Here is a 21,209-nt window from a genome sequence, read left to right as displayed (position 1 = left end):
CAGTCAATGTATTAATTGCAATTACATACGCTTTAAACAAATCTATGGAATCTATACTTATAGCGCATCGCAATCATAACATCATAATCATAGTAAGTTTTGTAACATAATGGTATATGATTATATTACTTATAAAATTGATTACAAATCAGATACATTCATTTCAAGTTGATATTATATAATATAATAATATTCTGCTTGGAATAGGAAGAAAAAAATAATTGTATATATTTATTAAATAAGTTCTTAACGTTTCGATAAGAATATAATTCAATATTTAAATTTAATGGACAAATATAATTCTTTAACAGAAATATATAAAAAAAAAACAAAAATTACTATCGAAAGCAATTAAAATATTTGTAAAAATATGGATTATTAAAATTTTAAATATCAAATATAAATAATATATAATCATAATGATAAAATATTCAAAAATAAGACAATAATATATCTTTTACGTACTAAATCTTATATTTTAATTTGCTTTTATATTTTGAAATTTGATAATGCACGAAAAATACAATGTATAACTTATTACTTAAAGAGTATTTTATTCCGTAGAAAATATAAGTTCATTTATACATATAATATTCATGAAAATTCATCAAGATTAAAGAAAAAATAAATCTCGATCTCAAAAAATTAACATACTTTACAATACTGATACACGGTACTTACTTGAAAAATGATAATAATATTCATTAAATTGATTTTTTAATTTACGATTCACAGAGATGCGTGTGACTATCATTTAAACTTGTCAAGATAAGCAAAACATTAAACGAATAAAAAACAAACGACAATAAATTATAAAATACGTTTAATAAAAAATAAAAATGAAAAAAAAATATATAAAATTTCGAATAAGATTAATAGCTTTGAATATTTTGAAATATAATCATAAAAAAAATCTTTTAATTAATATAAAAAAAATATTTACTATGATTTTGACAATTGCATTGTGCCGTTCAGAAAAGGAGTCTAATCTCTGTTGACTATGGACAGCTCATATTATGGTAATTTTTTTATACATATATTTTTTTAAAGTTCGCATTGATCCACAAGTTTTTTTTCGTTCAACGAACTTTCGCGAGACGCACGAAAAGTACAGAATTCGTTGGCCTTAGTCACTACGTTCCGTACAAAGATTTCATCATAAACTGTTTTAAATTATTATTTACATTCACTAGCTTTCTTCGCTGACTAATTTTGATTTAGCCCTAGGACAGACTAGAAGGTAGATAGATCCTTATGTATAAATTATTGATTTTCGATGTACCGTTGAGAATTACTATTAGGATGTTCAAGACTGCATGTAAGATACTCTTTATAAAATATAAAAATTTATTTTAAAAAATGATTTAGTTCATTTCATAATTCATTTATTAAAAAAAATTTTATATAATTGAATAATTCAAAAAATAGTAAATTTTTATAACATAAAAAATTATTCATTTCAAAATAATTTATAATTTTTTTAATATGAAATTTATAATTAAATAATTTTAAAATATATTTATAAATTTATATATAATATATCATTACAAAAAAAAACAGAAAGGTTTTGTATTCGTTTGCTAAAAATAAAAAACGATTAAATAATATTTTAAATATTTATTAAAAAATAATGAATAAACGCTGCGTTTAATTTTACCAAATATATAAAATTTCCAAAGTTTCTCTTTACAATTTTTACGTAATAAAAAATTTAGACTGAGCATCTTACAAATCTCAACAATCTTTGTGTTTTTTCTTGTTATTGTGCGAGATACTACAACGATACGTTTGGACAGTCCTAGGGATAAATAAATTCGTAATTGACATAATCATTTTGCCATTCTGAAGCCTGCTCAGATTTAGATATGTAAAGAGAATGTACCGAACAGTAGTCACATAAGGATCATTTAGTTAACGAATTAAAGAGTACCTATATTGTTTCATAGGTATTCGGAGAAATTTGAGCCTAATTTTATTTAACTTTAAATTTAGGTATATCCAAATAACAAGTAATCTTTAGTTTAGCAGTCTTTACACACATTCCTCTGTTTGTGAAATTGACAACAAAAGCTAACAATAATGATAACACATTATGCAAGTACATGAAGGTTAAAAAGTGGAGCCTCATGAGTGTAGTCAAAAATAATAAGGCTAGCTTTCTTCTAAAGTAATTTTCTTTTTTGCTTATTAGTAAAAGTATGAAACTTTTTATTCACTATGATTAATACATGTAACGTTAAAACATTTCTTTTCTCTGTTTAAGTAAAAATACGCCAACAGATGAAATACACGATCGATAAATTTTTTCTTTTTTTAGAGCGCCTGCAAACTTTACGTTTACATTCATGTATTTTTATAGCAATGGGATAGATGTTATTTAGGTCCATAGCGAAAATAAATAAAAGAAAATCTTCTTAAGCTAGATAGCAGATTAGTTTTGTATTGTATACTTGTTAACTAGCCAGTGCATTTTGTATATATCCTGACTCTCTCATTAACCTTCCTGTCTATTTAGCACACTTTGCCACGCATTCTAAGGCATGAACTTTCTAGTGAGCTGGATAAAAGAGAGCATAGACCAGTGTGCCAGGTACTTTATGTGTTAACATTTTTCACTGTTGTAGCTAGATACAATATAATATTAGAAAGTATATTACTATTGTATTTAAAAAACTGTTCTTCCCTGCTCTTGATCTTATATTAAGATCCTTATTCCTCAGACCATAACTATAAAATTGTTTGCAAAACGTTTTGTATTAGAAAGCAAAAAATAAATTGAACTTCTTGAGTGGCTATGTCTGCATATACTAAATAATAAGTTAAGCCATCACACAAATAACTCTTGATCTTTTTCTTAGAGCAAGTAATTTGTTTATATAAAGATTATTAACAATATTTGATATTTCTTTGATTATTTTTATTGTAAAAACATTTAATAAAAGAACAAACAATTGATAATTATTAACATAATAAAAATACAAAAAATATTATCATAAATTTAAATAACTAAGTTTTAAAGATATAAAACTTCAAATACTTATAATATAATATTTCAATAATAAAGTTTACTGTTATTCGCGGATGGCTTAATCAGGATTCTGATATTACAACACATGCATACTTATTTGTATAGAACGTAGATTATAAATTTGTTTACTATGATCCACGTTTATACAAAACCCTACACGCACACCCATACTGTGCCAAGTTAGGGAGCCATTTGTATGCACATCTGATACCACACTGGCTAAAGCACATGTCGTTATTTGTTACTTCAATCAATGTTTAATTTTACCACTTGTCATATTTTTACTCATTACATTTCCACCTTATATCATTAGGTTCATTCTATCATACATCCATCAACCTGTCATTGCATGCTGTATTGGTTGTACATATTCAGATAGTAAACTAACATAACATATTAAATCAAAAATTTTGTAACCCTATGGTAATATAATTATTAAACAATAGAATATACTCTTGCAATTAACTTAACTTCCATAAGTTGTTTTATGACACTGAACACTATAATTGAACAAAGTGCTTGTTTTACTTTTAAAATAGAAACTTATTGCCTAAGAGACATTACTATAAAAAGAAGCTATGCAAAAGTGCACATTTGTACACGTAATACAAAATAAACTAATATCGTGACAATTAATTTATGCTTTATCTTACATACGCGTTCTTAAAAAAAGTAGTAAAGAATGTACGTGTATAATTCTAAGAGAATATAATTCTAAAAAATAATGTACCATAGGGATACATATTTTCGAGCTCCTCATATAATAATAATTTGAATATTTTTAGCATATGAGTAATAATACAAAACGATACAAAATTCTAACGAGTGTTTTTTGTTTAACTATGAATTCGAATTATTTAAGTGATAAAGATCTAATGAAAAGTTTATAAAAGGGTACCGATGTACATATCCAGGCACATGTACCCATTTTGTATCTGTATAATTTTGTTTTTCCAACAATCAAATTTAATACTCTTTGACATTTTGAATATTTATCCCTGTATACAAAACTAAAGTCGTTTAGCACATTTTAGCACTAAATTTAGAATACACAATTTTTATTAGTCTTTCTCCCTGTAGAACACAATGTTCATTCCTAAATGTCGTTTTTTAGTTATCACAAATTATTGTTCCTCGTATTTATTATTGTTTGAAACATTAACGGAGCTCAGATGCTTTCAATATTTTATATCAATGCAATTATAACTTTTTAATTACACATTCACGATGCCCGAATATTGGGTCGCACTGGAAACAGGCTGTTTTTTCGGTAACTTTTCTTTGTTGGTATAAGCTTTCATATCAAAGTAAACCACTTTCTACCCATGAGGTCATTAAAAAAAAATATATATACCAATCGGGTTTGTGAACATTATTCTGTAAGGTAAAGAGCAGGACTATGGATTTGGAGGAGGTGTAGTTGGTGTTGTATGCGAAGAAGGTGATGCACTGGCAACCATTGTTGGACTGGCTGGCTGTTGTAATGGCAGGAACGCTGATCCCAAGCTAGGTTTTAACTGGAATGCTACACACGGCTTTGGGCAATAGTCTAATTTGCTCAAGTCTATCATAGGTCGCCTATACATACAAATATAATTGTTTCAATAATGTTAAAATATTTACATTTCTGAATAAAAATATAATAAATATAAATATAATAAATATAATAAATAATGTTAGATATTATTAAATAAATTTCAATTTAAGAGAATTTAAATTATTTTTTCTTGAATAATACGAATTTTATGCGATTTTTAAATGAGATATGTACAATTTAATAAAAAACACATAACAAATAAAATTTTTACATATATTATTACAAAATAATAATGTCTATATTAATTAAAAAAAATTACCTGGCATCCTCTACAAATTTGAGATTGACTTTCTCACAGCCATCAGGTGGTTCTCTTGCAAGGAACCTATTAATGTGAGGAGAGGTGCCAAGACGTCCTTCTCTATCTTGTTCAGGAGTTGAACCACGACTTCCACCTTTAAGATAAATTACAATATCAGAATTAATAATCATATAAAATTAATGCATAAATATATTGCATATATCAATTGAAAAGCAAATACATCTTTAATTCATGCTTTTAATAACATAAATATGATTATATGATTTACATATTTAAAAATTCATTCATTAAAAAAATAANAACATATAGAATATATAAACAAATTTAAAAGTTATTAAATGTTTTATATAATATTTGAATATAATATTATTATTAATTTAAAATTCTTTACATAAAAATTATGAATTAAACAAGTTGGTATAAATCTTAACTTAATAAATTTCTTTTTTATCATGCAATTATATATTCAATCTTATTATTTTTATTATTATTATTTGTATAAATGATGTAAATTTATTTTTTAATAATAATTTAAATAAAAATAGTTACAAATATTAAATTAAAATATATATAATATGAAACACCTATATGAAACAAAGTATTGCATGTGCATGCAAATATCAATAAAATAATAAAGGATATAATAAATATATTTTAATTTATTAAAAATAAATTTGTTTACTATATAATATTATATGTATTGTAAATATTTGATTTGATATTCTGTGAAAATATATTAAAATTTTAATAAATATAAAATATAATTGTTTAAAATTAAAAATATCCCAATTTTATTATTAATTTTCATGTTTTTTATAAAATATTTAATTTTAAAATTTTATATTTAAGAAAAATAGTTCATGCATATAGTTTAGATTAAAATATAAATGTGTGTATATATATATATATATATATATATATATAGATGTACGAAATAGATACATATACGAAATAATAAAAAATTTATAAATAGATATATAAAATTCTATTAATTATATGTATATGAACATTTAAAAAGATAAAAAAAAAAATAAAAAATAAAAACGAAAAAAAAAAAACAAATATATTTGATCAAAAGGGATTTCATGAAAAATAAAAAGTATGTTTCCGCAAATATGCGCCAACCTTGTAAGAGATCGCTAGGCGGACGGGACGCATCCATAAGACCAGGAATCAGCGGAGACTCAGAATTCCTAGATGGAGGGCCTGTCTCAACAGGCACACACCATAGTTAGTCTGTTATTTATAGTATTACCAGTAACCAGAAATACTTCACACGCATATATATTTATATACTCTTATTAAAAAAACAAAAATAGATAAAATATTTTTATATTTTTCAAAGTACAAAAAAAAACTATTTGAATTGTAAATACTAATAATAAATGTTGCATATAATTATTAATTTTACAGTGTTAATATTTGGATTAGGTTTTCATAATTTTTTAACAAAACTTATATAGTTCGCGTATTTTCTAAAAACATTAACAGCTATTTTATAATCTAAATACTATTAAATAATATATAGTAAAATATAAACTTACCTGAAGAATAAGAACTGGAGGGAAGATCAGTAGCTGGTGTTTGTGTGTTCACGCTACGAGTAGCCCTCAATAAATCTGCTAATGGTGCACGATGACCTTCCGGTGTAATTTGTTCACGATATCGTGCATACTACAAGAATAAGTATATATTTAAATTAAAATCAATTTTTAATATTTCTGAATTTCACTTCAAAATTATTTTAAATATATTATTTTATTCATCATATATCAAAATTATAATAAATAGATTACATTATTAAAAATAATTATGTTTATATTATAATAAATATATATAAATAAATACATACTTTATCTTCCACTGGATGATCAGGATCACTAGGGTTAGTTGTGGATTTGAGAACTAATCCTTCAATTTCTTGATTTAGTCCTTCAATAGAAGAACGCATTGGAGGCCTCATTGGTTTCACAGGGATATTCATAGGACTTGCCTTTGTACTCAAACCAAATTGATTGTCTGGTACAATAATAAAACTAACATGTCAATCAATTCTAGAAACAAAAAGATTTCTTATATGAGTCCCTATTCTTAAATGAACTCACGTATAGACGTTTGTGAAGCAATACTGGGTAAAACTGTATGATCTGCAGGAAAAGCTGGCGGTGGTCCACCTGGCATTATAAGTCCAAATACTGCTGTTCGTTCTCTACTGCTGGTGCTTTCCTTATTTGTACGTTGTAACCTATATTATATATCTTTTTTTATTCAAATAAATATATAAATATCATAATAATATATTGCATAAAAAAAATTATATTTTAAATCTATTAATCATTTTATAATATAAAATTTTTCATTATCATTTAAAAAATAAAAACAAAATAAATGTAATGATAATATACATACCGGTGCCTAAAATACTTTTCCAATTTTTCATCAGTGGTTGTTTGTTCTGTAGGATGACGTGTGTGTAATTTTCTTGGTTCATTGGACCATTCTTCTGTCTATAGAAAAATAACTTCATTGATTCTTATATTATACTGATATAAAAAATATGAAATATCATCACATTGCATGATAAAATATTATGCCATAATGAATTTTTTATAAAAATAAAAACATTAAATGCAATTAAATAAATATTTGAAATAAAATAAAATTTACCTGTGTAGATTTATCAACCAAAAGAAGACTGGAATGAATATAATATGAATCACGAGGCCATTGTCCTTTTAAATAGATTGTATCTAATGATGCTGTCCTTCGAATATTTTGGTTTCCACTTAAACTTTCGCTGCATCTTCCACTTAATGTTTTTGATTTTGCTGTGTATGACAAAAATTTTAAATAAACATAATTCTTATGAAAAATGTAATAATTATTACAGGAAATTAAATAAAAAATGTATTGTTATTGTGTATATGTAAATTAAAATTGGATTATGTAAACCAGAACCGGACCATGAAAAATATATTCGGTTACTGGATAAAATAAATAAAATTTAAATAAAAATTGAATAATAAGAGGAAATAATGAATTTTTTAACTGTTTATTGTGGAACCGATCTAAAATTTTATATTCGGTTACCGAATTATTCATTTTAATAATTATAGATCTATAATTAAAGAAATCAGAAAAAGATTAGCTTATTTCCTATGACATTAAAATATTTTATATATATATATATATATAATTTATTATATATATTATTATATATTACATATTACATTTATTATTGTTTAATCTACTGATATATATTTATTAAATATAATGAAAGCAATAATGCATAATTACATTTATAATAAGTAAATTGTTTTAAAATTGCAAATTAATATAAATTTAACGTGCTTAATTAATAAATTTATTAAATAACATACAAAACGTTTAAAAATTATACAAATTTAGGAAAATTTAATATATCACAGAACTTAAAATACATATAACATTTTTTATTTGATATCTTAGCTATAATATTTACAATTAATTATATATATGATATATATAAACAAATTATGGAATCTTATAAAAAACATTAACATGTTTACAAACGACAAAAATTACGATAAACTTGCAAATATAAGATCGTTTAAAAATTTATGCATATATAATACACAATAAACATTTATAGTTGGTTGTATTCTGACATTGAAAAAAGGAAATGGGAATAAATAATAGTCCTTAATCAAGGATTCAATCGGAGGATATGAAAAAAATTAAAATGACAGACATAACAAAGTGTAGCGAAAGATAACAGTGTATAGTAAGTACGTGACATGTAGAATAGTGAACGTAAATACCTTTGTAAGAGAGGGAACCGGGGCTTCGTTGTCCAGAGGAAGAAGTCTCCGGCGAGATGCGGGCCCGCCACGCACTCGCATTTGTTGGCGATACGGTGGGACTGTTGCTATTGCTCTTCCTGAGACTGCTGCCCTGCCGGCCTTGTCTTAGCAGCGAACTTACGGGTAGAGTCGCGCGCATTGGGCCTTGCTTCGATGTCGAGCATGGCGAGGATTTTCGCATTCGCTGTGATCCCGACATTTTGTCATATAGGCAGGTGGCACTCGGGCCTTTGATACTGGTGCGTTTGATACACTGTTTCAAGTATGTTGTACTAAGGACGGGGCGCCGCGGGCACCGTTCAGGGCACGAGGCCTCCGAGCACCCGCGACTTTGTCGCGCACACGCGGCGACAGCAGCGGTGGTGCCGACAGCAGCGAGGACAGATTTCAGAATCGTTTATAATATTTGCCTTCTCGGTGGCGGACGAGATCTCATCAACGATAATGGTAGCAACGACGACAACGGCGCGACGAATTCACCAGCAACTACGACGAGAACGTTGGTAGCGGCGGCGCGACGACAATGCCCTACGCGTCTTGTCATTTGCAATGTTCTGCTGCTGCCTCGGCACGCACGTCACGTGATCGTCCGTCCCGGCTGGTCATTGGTGCAACGTTAGCCCGTGGAGCGTCGTACTACGCTCACCCGTGGGGGCCGCGTTCCATTCACTACCACCGTAGCACCGTACCTAGCGTCCTATCGTTTTCTCACTCTCTCGTTCTCTAATTTTCTCTCTCGTCTTCGCGCTTGTGCAGTGGCCCTCAAATTCGCCCTTTCTCGATTACTTTGATGTCCCGTCGAAAATGTTATTTAACGGTTGTTCTTGATATTCGTGAATTATTAGTTTTCTTACAAACGTCACTTAGCTATTAATTTTATATTGAAGGTTATACGAATCATTTTAAACACATTTTTTAGCACAAAATCACATCTCAATCGAAAGGATGTTTTGGTGTTCGTGTACGACGTGCGCAACTCTGCTTATATACACCTGCACGACACACGTATAGACCAGTATGTAGCGTCTTACGTTTCACGTTATGTACGTAATGGAGGAGCACAAGCCGATGAATAGCGTGTGTGAATAACTTTCGTGTACGGAGCACGTACTAGCACAAGCGTAGTATCCGAGCTTACGTTTTTCAGCTACGGCGCGTGCACGCTACATTCATTCGATACTCTCGCTAGGAAAAATCTCGAGATAATCGTTTCAATTTACTACTATCGAACCGATATTTACGCGCGAGATTGATTTCGATATTATTGATAATTCTAAATTTTTATAATTTCTTTAATTAAAATTAATTAAATAATAATAATTAAAATTATTATTTCAATTACTTGTATTATATTTACCATTTAAAATTATTGAAAAAATCAAAATTTTGTTTATTTTAAATGATTTGTATTTTTTTATAAATATTAACAAAACTATTCTTAATATTTAATAATTCAGGATAATAACATTTATTTTTTATAAATTAAGTTCATATATTTATTTACAATATTGTACATTATACTGTTTTTTTATTACATATATTTTTTAAGTTATTATTGATAACATATGACTAGATTAAATAATATCAAATTTAAAATATTGAAAAATCAGTCAAAACTTTTAATGTGTTAGTAAATATATATATAAAATTAATATTTTGATAAAATATAAAATTTTTGTTTTAATTGAAATATGAAATATGAAAATAAAGCTAAAGCAAATCCTAAAAGCATTGATTTATGTATGACATGTGTTATTTATATGTAAAAAAACTATAAAATAATGATATGTAATTTAAAAAATATAAAATTATTATATTAAAAGCATATTAAGTCACTTGTCATATGTTGTCAGCATAAAAATATTAAAATTAATGACACAACTTTATATTATATTATATTGCATGGAAATTTGTTTAATAAAGGCACTGCCATGCTTCTTACTAAAAACTAATGACATAATATACTTATAATTAATTATACTTTTATATATGCATATACATACATATAAGTATGTATATGCACACAATATTTGTAAATAATACTAAATTATTTTGCAAAATAATTTACAGGAAATGCTGTATATCAATTCCAAAAATAATTATTTAAAATTATAGTATCTTACAATTTTTAGAGAATTTTTCTATTATTCTAGTAACATACTTATAAAGAGTAATACTAGTAATACTTATAAAGACAAAAAATTAACATACATATAATTATTTAAATAATAATAAAAGAGTAAAAATATATTTGTATATGCATTAATTGTTGAATATTATATATCTTTTCTTAGCATTATTAATAAATGAAATTATATTTATTAATGAATGAAAAATATAAATATAATGACTAAATTCATAAATTTAAAATAATGAAATATTATATATAGTATATATAATAATATAACAAATTATTCTTATTTATAGGAGTTTGTTTCTTAATTATTAGAAACAATTGAACACAATACTGACATGTGTTTTAATTTGTATGTCAGTCCATTTAAATTTATATTTATTAATTATCAATACTAAAAAAAAAACTGTCTTTTTTTTTAATAAACATTTTTTTTCTAAACTAATTTCTAATATAAAGATAATGTATAAATGCTGAGATAAAAATAAATTTTAAGCTTTAACAATTCTAATAAGTAAAGAAAACTAAGATTAGCTAAACTCTTTTTATTTTTTTTATCACAATAATCAGTTTTAATGTAAGTTTATTGAAAATTCAAAGTTTGAATTTTTTATCTAAATTTCTTTAATAATCATTTACAAATAAAAAAATTGTGGCATGATATAATAAATAAATTTATGCATAAATTATATATTGATACTTATCATTATAAAAATGACATCTTTACAAATATGTAAAATATTATAATATTTGCAATGTAATAATTATAATAATTTATACATAAATATATATATTTATTTATATTTATATACATTTATGTATAAATGGTATATGCATAATTTTATATATTATACAAAATTCATTTAAATTCATACAAATAAAATATATTATTTTAATTTGTAATAATACTGGAAAAATATTAGCACACAATATTAAGTTATTTTTATTTACTTATTATAATATGTATTATTTATAATACACTAATCAATTTTTAATTAAAATTAATAAAAAATTTATAATTAATAAAAAAAACAATCTAACTTCTAAATCAAAAAATTTAATGAGTATATTATGACAAATGCTTTGAATGATAATCAAAAATAAGTTAATATTCATAAGAAATAATTTTTGTAAAATAAATGAGTTAAATATTGAGATGAATATGAAATATAAATAAAATTTAAAGAATTATTTATTTTTTATCATCATTTTTTCACATAAGATTTTCATACAAAGCACTTTAGGTATGTATATATATATATTTTTTTTATAAATTTAATATTCATAAAATTAAACTATGCTCTTTATTATAAAAAATATTATTGATCATTGATTTAATGAAAATGATACAAATATATTTTTTAATATAAAAAAAAAATAACTTTAAGATATATTTAATCGAAACATTCTTTTTTAAATTTTTGTTGAAAATAAATATAATTTTTATTATATAATTTAATTTTATAGTGAGTGTTTTATTTTTTTCTCTTTCTTTCATTTATAATAAATATAAACAACAATTATAATTATATTAAATTTTTTACTAATTGTGAAGTTGATTTTTCAATGATATTCTTTACAAAATATTGATGACATGAATAAATGTAAATGATTTTTTTTTTTTTAAATAGATTTAAATATAAAAAAGAAATTTATCTATTAAAAAATTTCTAAAAGTATTCTATATATTAGAATTTGTAAATAAACGGAACTCTTTCATTTAACATTTAAATTATTTTCTCATAAATTCCTTATATAGATATTATTATATATATATGAATTTCAAGAATTTATTACTACATTTATACAATACGTTTTTTTGAAATATATAGAACTCTGATGACAATTGTCATGAATTTGAAATGGCAGTGAAAAATATCTATTACATATATATATTCCAAAATTATTCTAAAAAAATAAAAAAAAATCACTTTCATTATTATTTAATTAAAAAAATTAAATTAACAGATACAATGATACAAAATTTAAAAAATTATATTATATTAATTAAATCTGTTTTATTTTAAAAGAACAAATTATGTAAAATTTAAAATAAATAAATAAAAATTTTTGTTTTATATATAAACGTTACATACATATATATATTTACACGCAATCTATATTAAATATCACCAATTTTTCTTTCTAAATCAAAATAAAAAAATTATTTTGATTTATCCAAATCAATAACTTCAAAAAATGATACACAAAAAATGCAATAAAAATTAAAATTATACATAAAATCGTAACAAAAGTCTTATAGAAGTAAATAATTTAAATTATATTAAATGCATATTTGGTATATAACTGCAATGTATGAATGATTTTTGTGAATATATGATAAATTTGATTTCAAATCAACTTGTTTTTACCAATATCTATATTTTTTTATACAATCATTTCCCAAGTCTACAACTACTAAATGATTATCAGGTAGTACTGCAATACCTGAAGGACGTCGTAGTTTTGAACTATGTGAATCAATTTCAGTTAAAATATTACCTCCTCCTAACTTTAAAACTTGGATTATACTGCGACCTTTATCAGTACGAGTACCAAGTATTCTGCCTTCTGTATCAACAGCAAGGCCTCCATAAGTACCTTTTCCTATAATATATGAAATAATAAATATAGTACTTAATATAATAATATAATAATAATGAAAATACGAATTACCTTTGCCTTCTAAATAAATTTCTTCAGAAAAATCTCCTTTAGCAGAAAATACTTGTATACGACTATCAGCCACTATTATTTCACCATTGGGTCCAACAGTCACAGACGTAATTAATTTAAATGTACTTCTTTTTCCAACCTATTAATTAATTTTTAAGATATATATATATAAGATATATATATATATATATATGATAAAAGAGAAAAATAATAATTAATTATAAATTTAAAGAACCTAAATATTATCCAACCTGAAAGAGAATTTTGCCATCAGAATCAAATACAAAAACACAACTTTGACCATTGTCTGCAACAAGTATATGGCCATAACTCCTATCAACTGCAACATCAATTGGTTCCTATAAAATAAATAAAAAAAATAAATATATTAATATGATAAATAATCAAATAATAAAAATTATTTTATAATATTATAGAAATAAATACTAACTTGAAATGCATTATGGGAAAAAGATTTAACAGTATCTCCTAAAGAACTCATCTCAGTTATTTTACGTGTCCTCCAATTAACAACAACGATACCTTGTTGAGATATACCAATTCCTGTACAACTACGTCCTTCTAGACCTTCATTAGTTATATGCCTTTGAAATTCTAAATCACAATTGAGTACCTAGAAATATAATATAAATATGTAATTAAATATAAGAATTTAAATACTTATAATAGATTAAATTTTTCAGTATACTTTTATTCGTGAGTTCCCAGTATCTAAAATATATATCATGCCATCATCATCAACAGCAACTGCTACTGGTTGATGAAATTCATCTTTTCCATTTCCTCGTCTTCCATATATCTTAATAGGTTCATTATGTTCAGTTGCATCAAAAAATAAAGGATAATCTTTAATAGGCCGTTCAAAAACTGATAACTTTAAAATATAACGACTTGCAGATGGAGGTCGAAATAGTACTTCATATGTACCATTTTCTAAATCTAATATTTCAGTTTCAATACTAGAACTTTGGTTTTCTGAATGAATACTATCTGCTAAAGTTAATTCTGCAGTGATAAGATCTCCTCCAACATTTCTAGGATGTCCATGATAGTCAACAGTCTCTACTATAACAGCTGCTTGTAATTTAACTATGGCAGGATCTTTCAACCGGGCTCTGCATAAACCTGTTTTAAAATATATATTATTATTTTAAGTATAATATAATTTTTTTATAAATGGCAAGTTAAAAATATAAAGCAATAACATTTGCATAATGACTAATAACAAGTTTGAAGCAGGTACTTTACTGTATTATCAATCCTCAGGATACCTGGCAATGTTGTACTAGAACGTACTCTTCCCAAATTATTAAGAGCTTCCTCTAGTTGAGAAAGAGCATTATTGTGATTAAATTCAAAAGTAATAAAAGCATTTTCTTTAGGTTCACTAAGTGCTGATGCCGCATCAAGTTGATCAGATAAACTACCGATTCTTTGTGTAATATTTCGAACTTCAACCTTTAAAAGGAATATACATTTTTTATTATATTTATATAATAAATAGATATAGGTGTATATTTTAATCCTTATTAGTAATACCATATCCAATATCTACTAATATCATACCTGATATTGTAAACCTTCACATTCTCCTTGCACTTTATTTTTTTCAGCTTCTATTAGAGCATGTTGTTCTTCTAAGACATGTTTCTTATCTCTTGCAGCAGCAGTAACAGCTGCTTGCAATTCTGAACGCCTTCTTTCTATTTTTGAAATAATTTCTGCAAATTCAGTATCTACAGCATTCAAACATTTTTCTGTTGAAGCTTCCAAACGTTGTAATTCCGTACTTACAGAATCCTGGGCTTGTGTTAACTAAATATAATACTCTATGATTACTAATATACTATAATACTCTATGATTACTAAATTTCAAAAAATCATGACAAAAATATATTATTACCTTAGATATACATTCATTAGCTTTATAAAGCAATATTTCAGACATTCTTTTTATTGCAATACTAAAAGGTATGATAGTATGCTCGGTACATCCTGGTGATGTTCCTGCATGATTACCACCTGTACATACTGTACAAAACACTGTATCACATGTTTCACAAAATAATAATTCTTGATTTATATGAACTGAACATTTTGGAATAACCTGTAATAATAAATAAAATTTAATAAAATACTTAATATTCACAACAAAAAATTATACAAAAAATATTGTTTCAAACCTCTCTTCTTTGTCTAGACATAAGATCAAGCAATTGATTTACAAGAAAACTAGGTGGTAAAGCAGGAACTCCACCACGAGGAATTGTTATTAATTCTCTGCAAATAGGACATCGAAAAGCACCAGTCTCACGAGTTTGAGATGCAGCAATTCTTGTTAAACAATGTAAACATACCTATACATATAAAATGTAAATAAGTTATAATTTAAATAATACAAATGATATTAAAAAATAACTGATATAATATTTACAGTATGTGAACATGGTAATAATTTTGGGGTATGTTCTCCACCATCATAAACACAAAGACATGTACCACATGTTAAAAAACTTTCATTAAAATCTTCATAGTTTATGCTAACAGTTTCCACGAGCATAGAGCTCATACTAACCATCCTCTCCCCTAGCCGTGTCCTGTAAAATATAAAATAATTCGCAATTAAATTTATAATTGTAATTAAATGAAATATAAAATAATGTAAATTTTGTAAATTTTTATAAAATAAAAAATTTGTTTTGATATAATATAATATAAATAATATTAAGAAAATTTTATGTATTTTTTAAATATTATTTTTGAATAAAATATTATTCTTTATATTATATATAATCTCGAAAAATATAAGTAAAATTAATAAAGAAAAATATATTTATCAACATATTAAATATTATAAATAAATATAATTCAAGAATATAAAAAATAATTTTAATAAATTTAAATATTATTATAATATACTCATGAAAGAATTTCTTATATATATCATAATTAATTTTTTAACGCTGTACATACTCAATTGTTATGACAATATTATTTTCTCTGTTTAATTTTATAAAAATAAAAAATATATAGGGTGTCGCAAAAATTTATGAATTGTGAACAAGTATACATTTTGACGTTCACAATTTATTTTAATTGTTTGGCTATAATAAGTGAACAAATATAAACAAAATTTTGTAGTATTAAATATATTAAAACAAATTATTTATAAAAACATTTGTTGAATAATAAACTCACTGTATAGCTAAACGCAGTGCCTCCATAATGGAGATAGCCCTGTCGTTGCTTTGAGAAATATATACATCCGTTACATTGCACACGTTTTAGCGGGGTGTCGATGCACGCTTGGAATATATCTCTTTCTTCTCGTATAAATTTTCATTATCAAATGAACTTAACAATATTAATAAGTTCAATAAATGACTTTTGTATAAATTATATCTTTTAATTTCATGCTGAAGAATTTAAATGTCAAAATATATCAATATCAAAAAGAAAATACTGTTTCCAAGTGCTATCGAAGTAAGGAACTTTCTACATGCAATTTTTTTTAATAATATTTTCAAATAAAATTACTTGATGCATTGTCTTTTTTTCTTTCTTAATAAGTATTAATAACTTCAAATACAATACACATTCATATAAAATATTATCAATGAACACAACACTTCTTTCATAATCTTTATCATAAAAGAACCACCAGGTACAAAGCATATGCCGATGTATACTCTGTCTATATTTTTTTCTAATACCTATTGTCCCTGACACGGAAATAGTTGTAAAGATGAATTTTTTTATATTCTAAAAAGCTTACTAAATCGTGAATTATATTAAAAAATACAAAGAACAATTTTGTTAAACTTTAGATTTATTTTTATTTCACTTTTAAAATTGTTTGTTTTTGCAAATTTTTAATATCATTTTAAATGTTTATTATATATGTCACTATCACTTGCAATATATCAGCGGAATCACATACGTGCCTACTCCCTTGAGATGATAGCAAAAACACTGTCGAAATTCGTTGCTCTTCTGTCGCATTTTTCCAAATAAATACAGACACGGACAACAACGAACCGCATCAGCTGCGGAGCGCAGCGACTCACGTTTTACAGCTGCGCACGTTCTCGCCTGCATCCACAGCCGGCACCACTACCAGGGACGAAATGATAGGTATATTATGCGGGTGCCCGCGGCTACGATCTATCAAGATGTGTTTCTTCCTTTCTTCATTTATGTTTCTGCGAAAGTTTCTTCAACCAATATAATACTATTCTTATACAAAATAAAAACTACAATTTCAATAATTAATTCATCTGAATCATTATGATAAAAACAATTTCTTGTTTAGAATTGAACTGAATAGATAAGCGCATTTTTATGAAGAATATCATAAATAGATAACATTGACAAATGCGTTATTTTTATGTATGAATTTTTGATATGTTGTAATTAACGTAGGACAAATAAGCATAGCATTTATAATGCAAGAATAAAATGAAGTTATTTTGTTAAAAAATATTAAGTTAAAGCATTAATATTATGTTAAGTATTGTGCGCAATGTAATACGTCCCTGAGTATTGGCGCACCATCAAGCGTTTACCACAAGAGTGAGAAGAAATATAAAGGAGAAAGCGATGATAAAGAAAGAGAGATACACGCGTCTCCTGAAGGGTAAGGAGACGTACAACACCAACGGCAGCTATACAAAGACGGAGAAATGCCTGGTATGCTTGTGCGAGGTACACGGTTACATAGTCGGCTGAATTGTCTACTGCGCAGTCGCCCATTAAAAGGTGTAGCATCTGATGCTTTACTTACGTGCACTTGCTACAGCCGGCTCTCAGACAGCTGTACATTTTCTATAGTCACGAATTTCATGTTTTTATAAACTCTCATCTATATGCAGCATTACATTCACTTTATAATATGGTTTTTAAGTGCTTATGAATTCAGTCATACACGATAATCATATCTGATTAGAAACTTGTTTTATTGAAAAAAATAATTACATTTTTAATGAAAGTCACAGAAAATGTATAATTAAAAGAAAATAAAAAAATAAAAATTTTATTAATATTATCAATTTTTCCAAAAAATTAAATCTGATTTGTATTTATCATATATATTTATTAATTTTTATAAAAATTAATACAAAATAAATATTTAAATTTATATTTATTTATAATTTATTTATATTTATATATATATATATATTTAAAAAAATTTATTTTTGAAAATATTTTGTTCTTTTTTTAATTTTTTATAATAATTATATTTTATAAACATATTTTCACATTTTTATTTAAACAAAAAATGAATTTATTTTTATATAATATTTTAAAGCATTAATATATATCTTTATCTTCATTTTTATCAATCCTTAAAATACGAATCACGTACTATCATGTAAACTATGTAAATTTTTATATTATAAAGGTATACACATTTCTTAAAAAAGTTCGTCACATACTTACATGAATGGACAGCAGCTCATGAAGCTTCCTTTGATAAACTCAGATGATAAGTTATTTTTATACAAGCAGTATTGGCGCGATATATTATTTATGGCGTCCCAAGGATCTTACACAGGCGTGATATGCACACTAACAAAGCACCATGATACAGCAATTTAAGTGTAGCAAGATCTTCAATATTATATGACTGTTTACAACAGCATTTTCCAATGAGCTATGTTCAAATACTGAACGTTTGATCTTTTATCACAAATGAAAAATGCCGAAATATAGTCAAACATTTATATATCTTTTACATTATTTATATATTTTTAAAACATTTATATATTTTTTACTTTAAAAGAACTTTACAACATCAGGATATAAAAGCATTAACATAAATATATACGTTTATAGATTTTATTTAATATTCGTTGTCACACTTCTAAACAATAAAATTGATGAACATTAATACATCTCCAATACATGAGTCAAAACAGTATTAGTGGTGCATCGTTTCCTATATAATATTGAACAGATAGATTATACCAATATATTAACCTTTTTATGCTCAATTTTGCAATTTTGGCAATCGTGTCACACATACAAATTGTATTTTGTACACACGATATTTTTTTCACATTTAATTATTAAATTATTTTATTAACAGTATCTGAATAGAACAAATTCGTAACTATAGTATTTTTATTTGATAAAAATTTAATAATAATGATAGATCGGCATTCATTATTTTTCTCACTACAAACACCGAAGGTTTTACCACTCTTAACACAATCCCCCGAGTACAGTTTCTACCGCGCTCATATTTCTCTAGTGCAAACTACTAGAATGACGTTGCTCATAAGACGAAAGATAAGGATAGCGATATTGATTTCAGATAATGTACATTAAGCTCCAGCAGGTGGCATGGCCACCAATCCTCGTCTTTCACACCACGTTGTTTTTCTCAGAAAATGATACGAATAAACATGGCACTGAGAAATCGCGAAATATAAGAAACAGGGGATGAAAGTACAACCTCTAAACTGTCCTTGCTCAATTGCGCATGCGCACTATGATTTAGGTCATACATATGACAAATGGACATTAGTTATATACATTGTAGAGTTTTCTTTCTTATTTTCAATTAAAATTAGGATTATTGTTTATTATAGTTTGAAAAAAATTAATATATCAATATTATATCAATTTGATGTCTTATACAATTTAAATATTGGCAATTTGATATAGAATATGTGTTTTGTAAACATTGACGAGATCGGGGTAGTAGTGCGCATCCTTGGCCTCGATGTTGGCAATCTTTGAATAAGTGCTAGCAGTGGTGTAGTCAAAAGAATTTCTAAAGCTATCGTAATGTTTGTTAGATTTTGTTTGCAAAAAAACTTTATTATTTGGATTAATTGTTTCATTATTCCATTATATAATTTTTGATAAATATTTAATTTAAAATTAATATCTTGTAAAATTATTAGAAAAACATAGTTTTATAGATATATAAGATTTATATTTGAAAATGTTATTATGCATAATATTTTTCTTATTTCTGAAATAATTTTTAATGCATACAATTCAAGCATGCGCTATTAAAATCAGATCATTCGATGTTTGGCCGAAAGATAATTAATATAACAAAAATAAGAAAATAAAAATAAGAAAACAAAAATATATATTTTGAATCGAAATTTAAAATTGAAAAATATTACTTATATTAGTATCTATTAATATATTGGATGTACATAAAATGTAATAGTTAATTTAATTTAAATTATATCTGTAAAAGATCATATACTTTTTCGAATAAGTATTTTATATATATGTGCTTAAATGTTCTATTTAATTCAACGCATTAGATATGCGTAACATTAATTCATGTATTACGAAATGTAAAATTAGTGTCACCTTAAAATGCATCTGCATAAGCGTAGATCATATAATAACATATACAAATTAACAATTATGTATATAAATAAATTACAATTTAGAAAACATAAAAAAATAAAAATAATAAATTAAAAATAAAATCAAAAAAAAAAATTATTTTACAAATTGATGTTTTATAAATATAATATAATTTCTTTGATTATTAAATTAGAGTACGTATATTTAGTCTCTTCAAGATTCATTTTATGGTTCTTAAACTACTATTTTTCTCTTTAATATTTCTTTCTCTTATAAATATATAATGTTTAAAAAAAGCTAAATAATGTTTT

The 21,209-nt window shown here is 25.0% G+C and overlaps 2 protein-coding genes across 8 annotated transcripts; both read right to left on the bottom strand.

Moving 5' to 3' along the window:
• Positions 1–1,597: 1,597 nt before the first annotated feature.
• Positions 1,598–9,935, bottom strand: LOC122715071 (protein FAM117B-like). Of its 2 annotated transcripts, XM_043936987.1 has the most exons (9): positions 8,688–9,935; positions 7,555–7,715; positions 7,297–7,394; positions 6,993–7,132; positions 6,740–6,906; positions 6,432–6,561; positions 6,013–6,093; positions 4,885–5,020; positions 1,598–4,606 (listed from the first exon to the last, which is right to left on the bottom strand). In XM_043936987.1, exons 1-9 carry the CDS (start codon positions 8,926–8,928, stop codon positions 4,426–4,428), a joined length of 1,335 nt encoding a protein of 444 aa, XP_043792922.1. In that variant the 5' UTR covers positions 8,929–9,935; the 3' UTR covers positions 1,598–4,425. The 2 variants fall into 2 exon arrangements, with proteins under 2 accessions (XP_043792922.1, XP_043792923.1); XM_043936988.1 differs by lacking the exon at positions 6,013–6,093.
• Positions 9,936–13,171: 3,236 nt separating this feature from the next.
• Positions 13,172–19,972, bottom strand: LOC122714760 (tripartite motif-containing protein 2-like). 6 transcript variants are annotated; one of them, XM_043936406.1, is made up of 12 exons: positions 19,540–19,972; positions 17,501–17,762; positions 15,995–16,157; positions 15,744–15,917; positions 15,464–15,667; positions 15,127–15,375; positions 14,832–15,018; positions 14,249–14,685; positions 13,991–14,173; positions 13,791–13,898; positions 13,540–13,678; positions 13,172–13,470 (listed from the first exon to the last, which is right to left on the bottom strand). In XM_043936406.1, the coding sequence occupies exons 2-12, from the start codon at positions 17,656–17,658 to the stop codon at positions 13,232–13,234; spliced, it is 2,241 nt and encodes a 746-aa protein (XP_043792341.1). In that variant the 5' UTR covers positions 17,659–17,762; positions 19,540–19,972; the 3' UTR covers positions 13,172–13,231. The 6 variants fall into 6 exon arrangements, with proteins under 6 accessions (XP_043792341.1, XP_043792342.1, XP_043792345.1 ...); XM_043936407.1 differs by lacking the exon at positions 19,540–19,972 and adding an exon at positions 18,344–18,443; XM_043936410.1 differs by lacking the exon at positions 19,540–19,972 and having other exon boundaries at positions 16,759–17,504; positions 17,628–18,432.
• Between the last annotated feature and the right edge of the window lie 1,237 nt (positions 19,973–21,209).

This window comes from Apis laboriosa, unplaced genomic scaffold (genome assembly GCF_014066325.1).
Source record: "Apis laboriosa isolate Shangri-la unplaced genomic scaffold, ASM1406632v1 scaffold34_cov151, whole genome shotgun sequence".
NCBI lineage: Eukaryota > Metazoa > Arthropoda > Insecta > Hymenoptera > Apidae > Apis > Apis laboriosa.
This window is presented reverse-complemented; position numbering and strand designations above follow the sequence as displayed.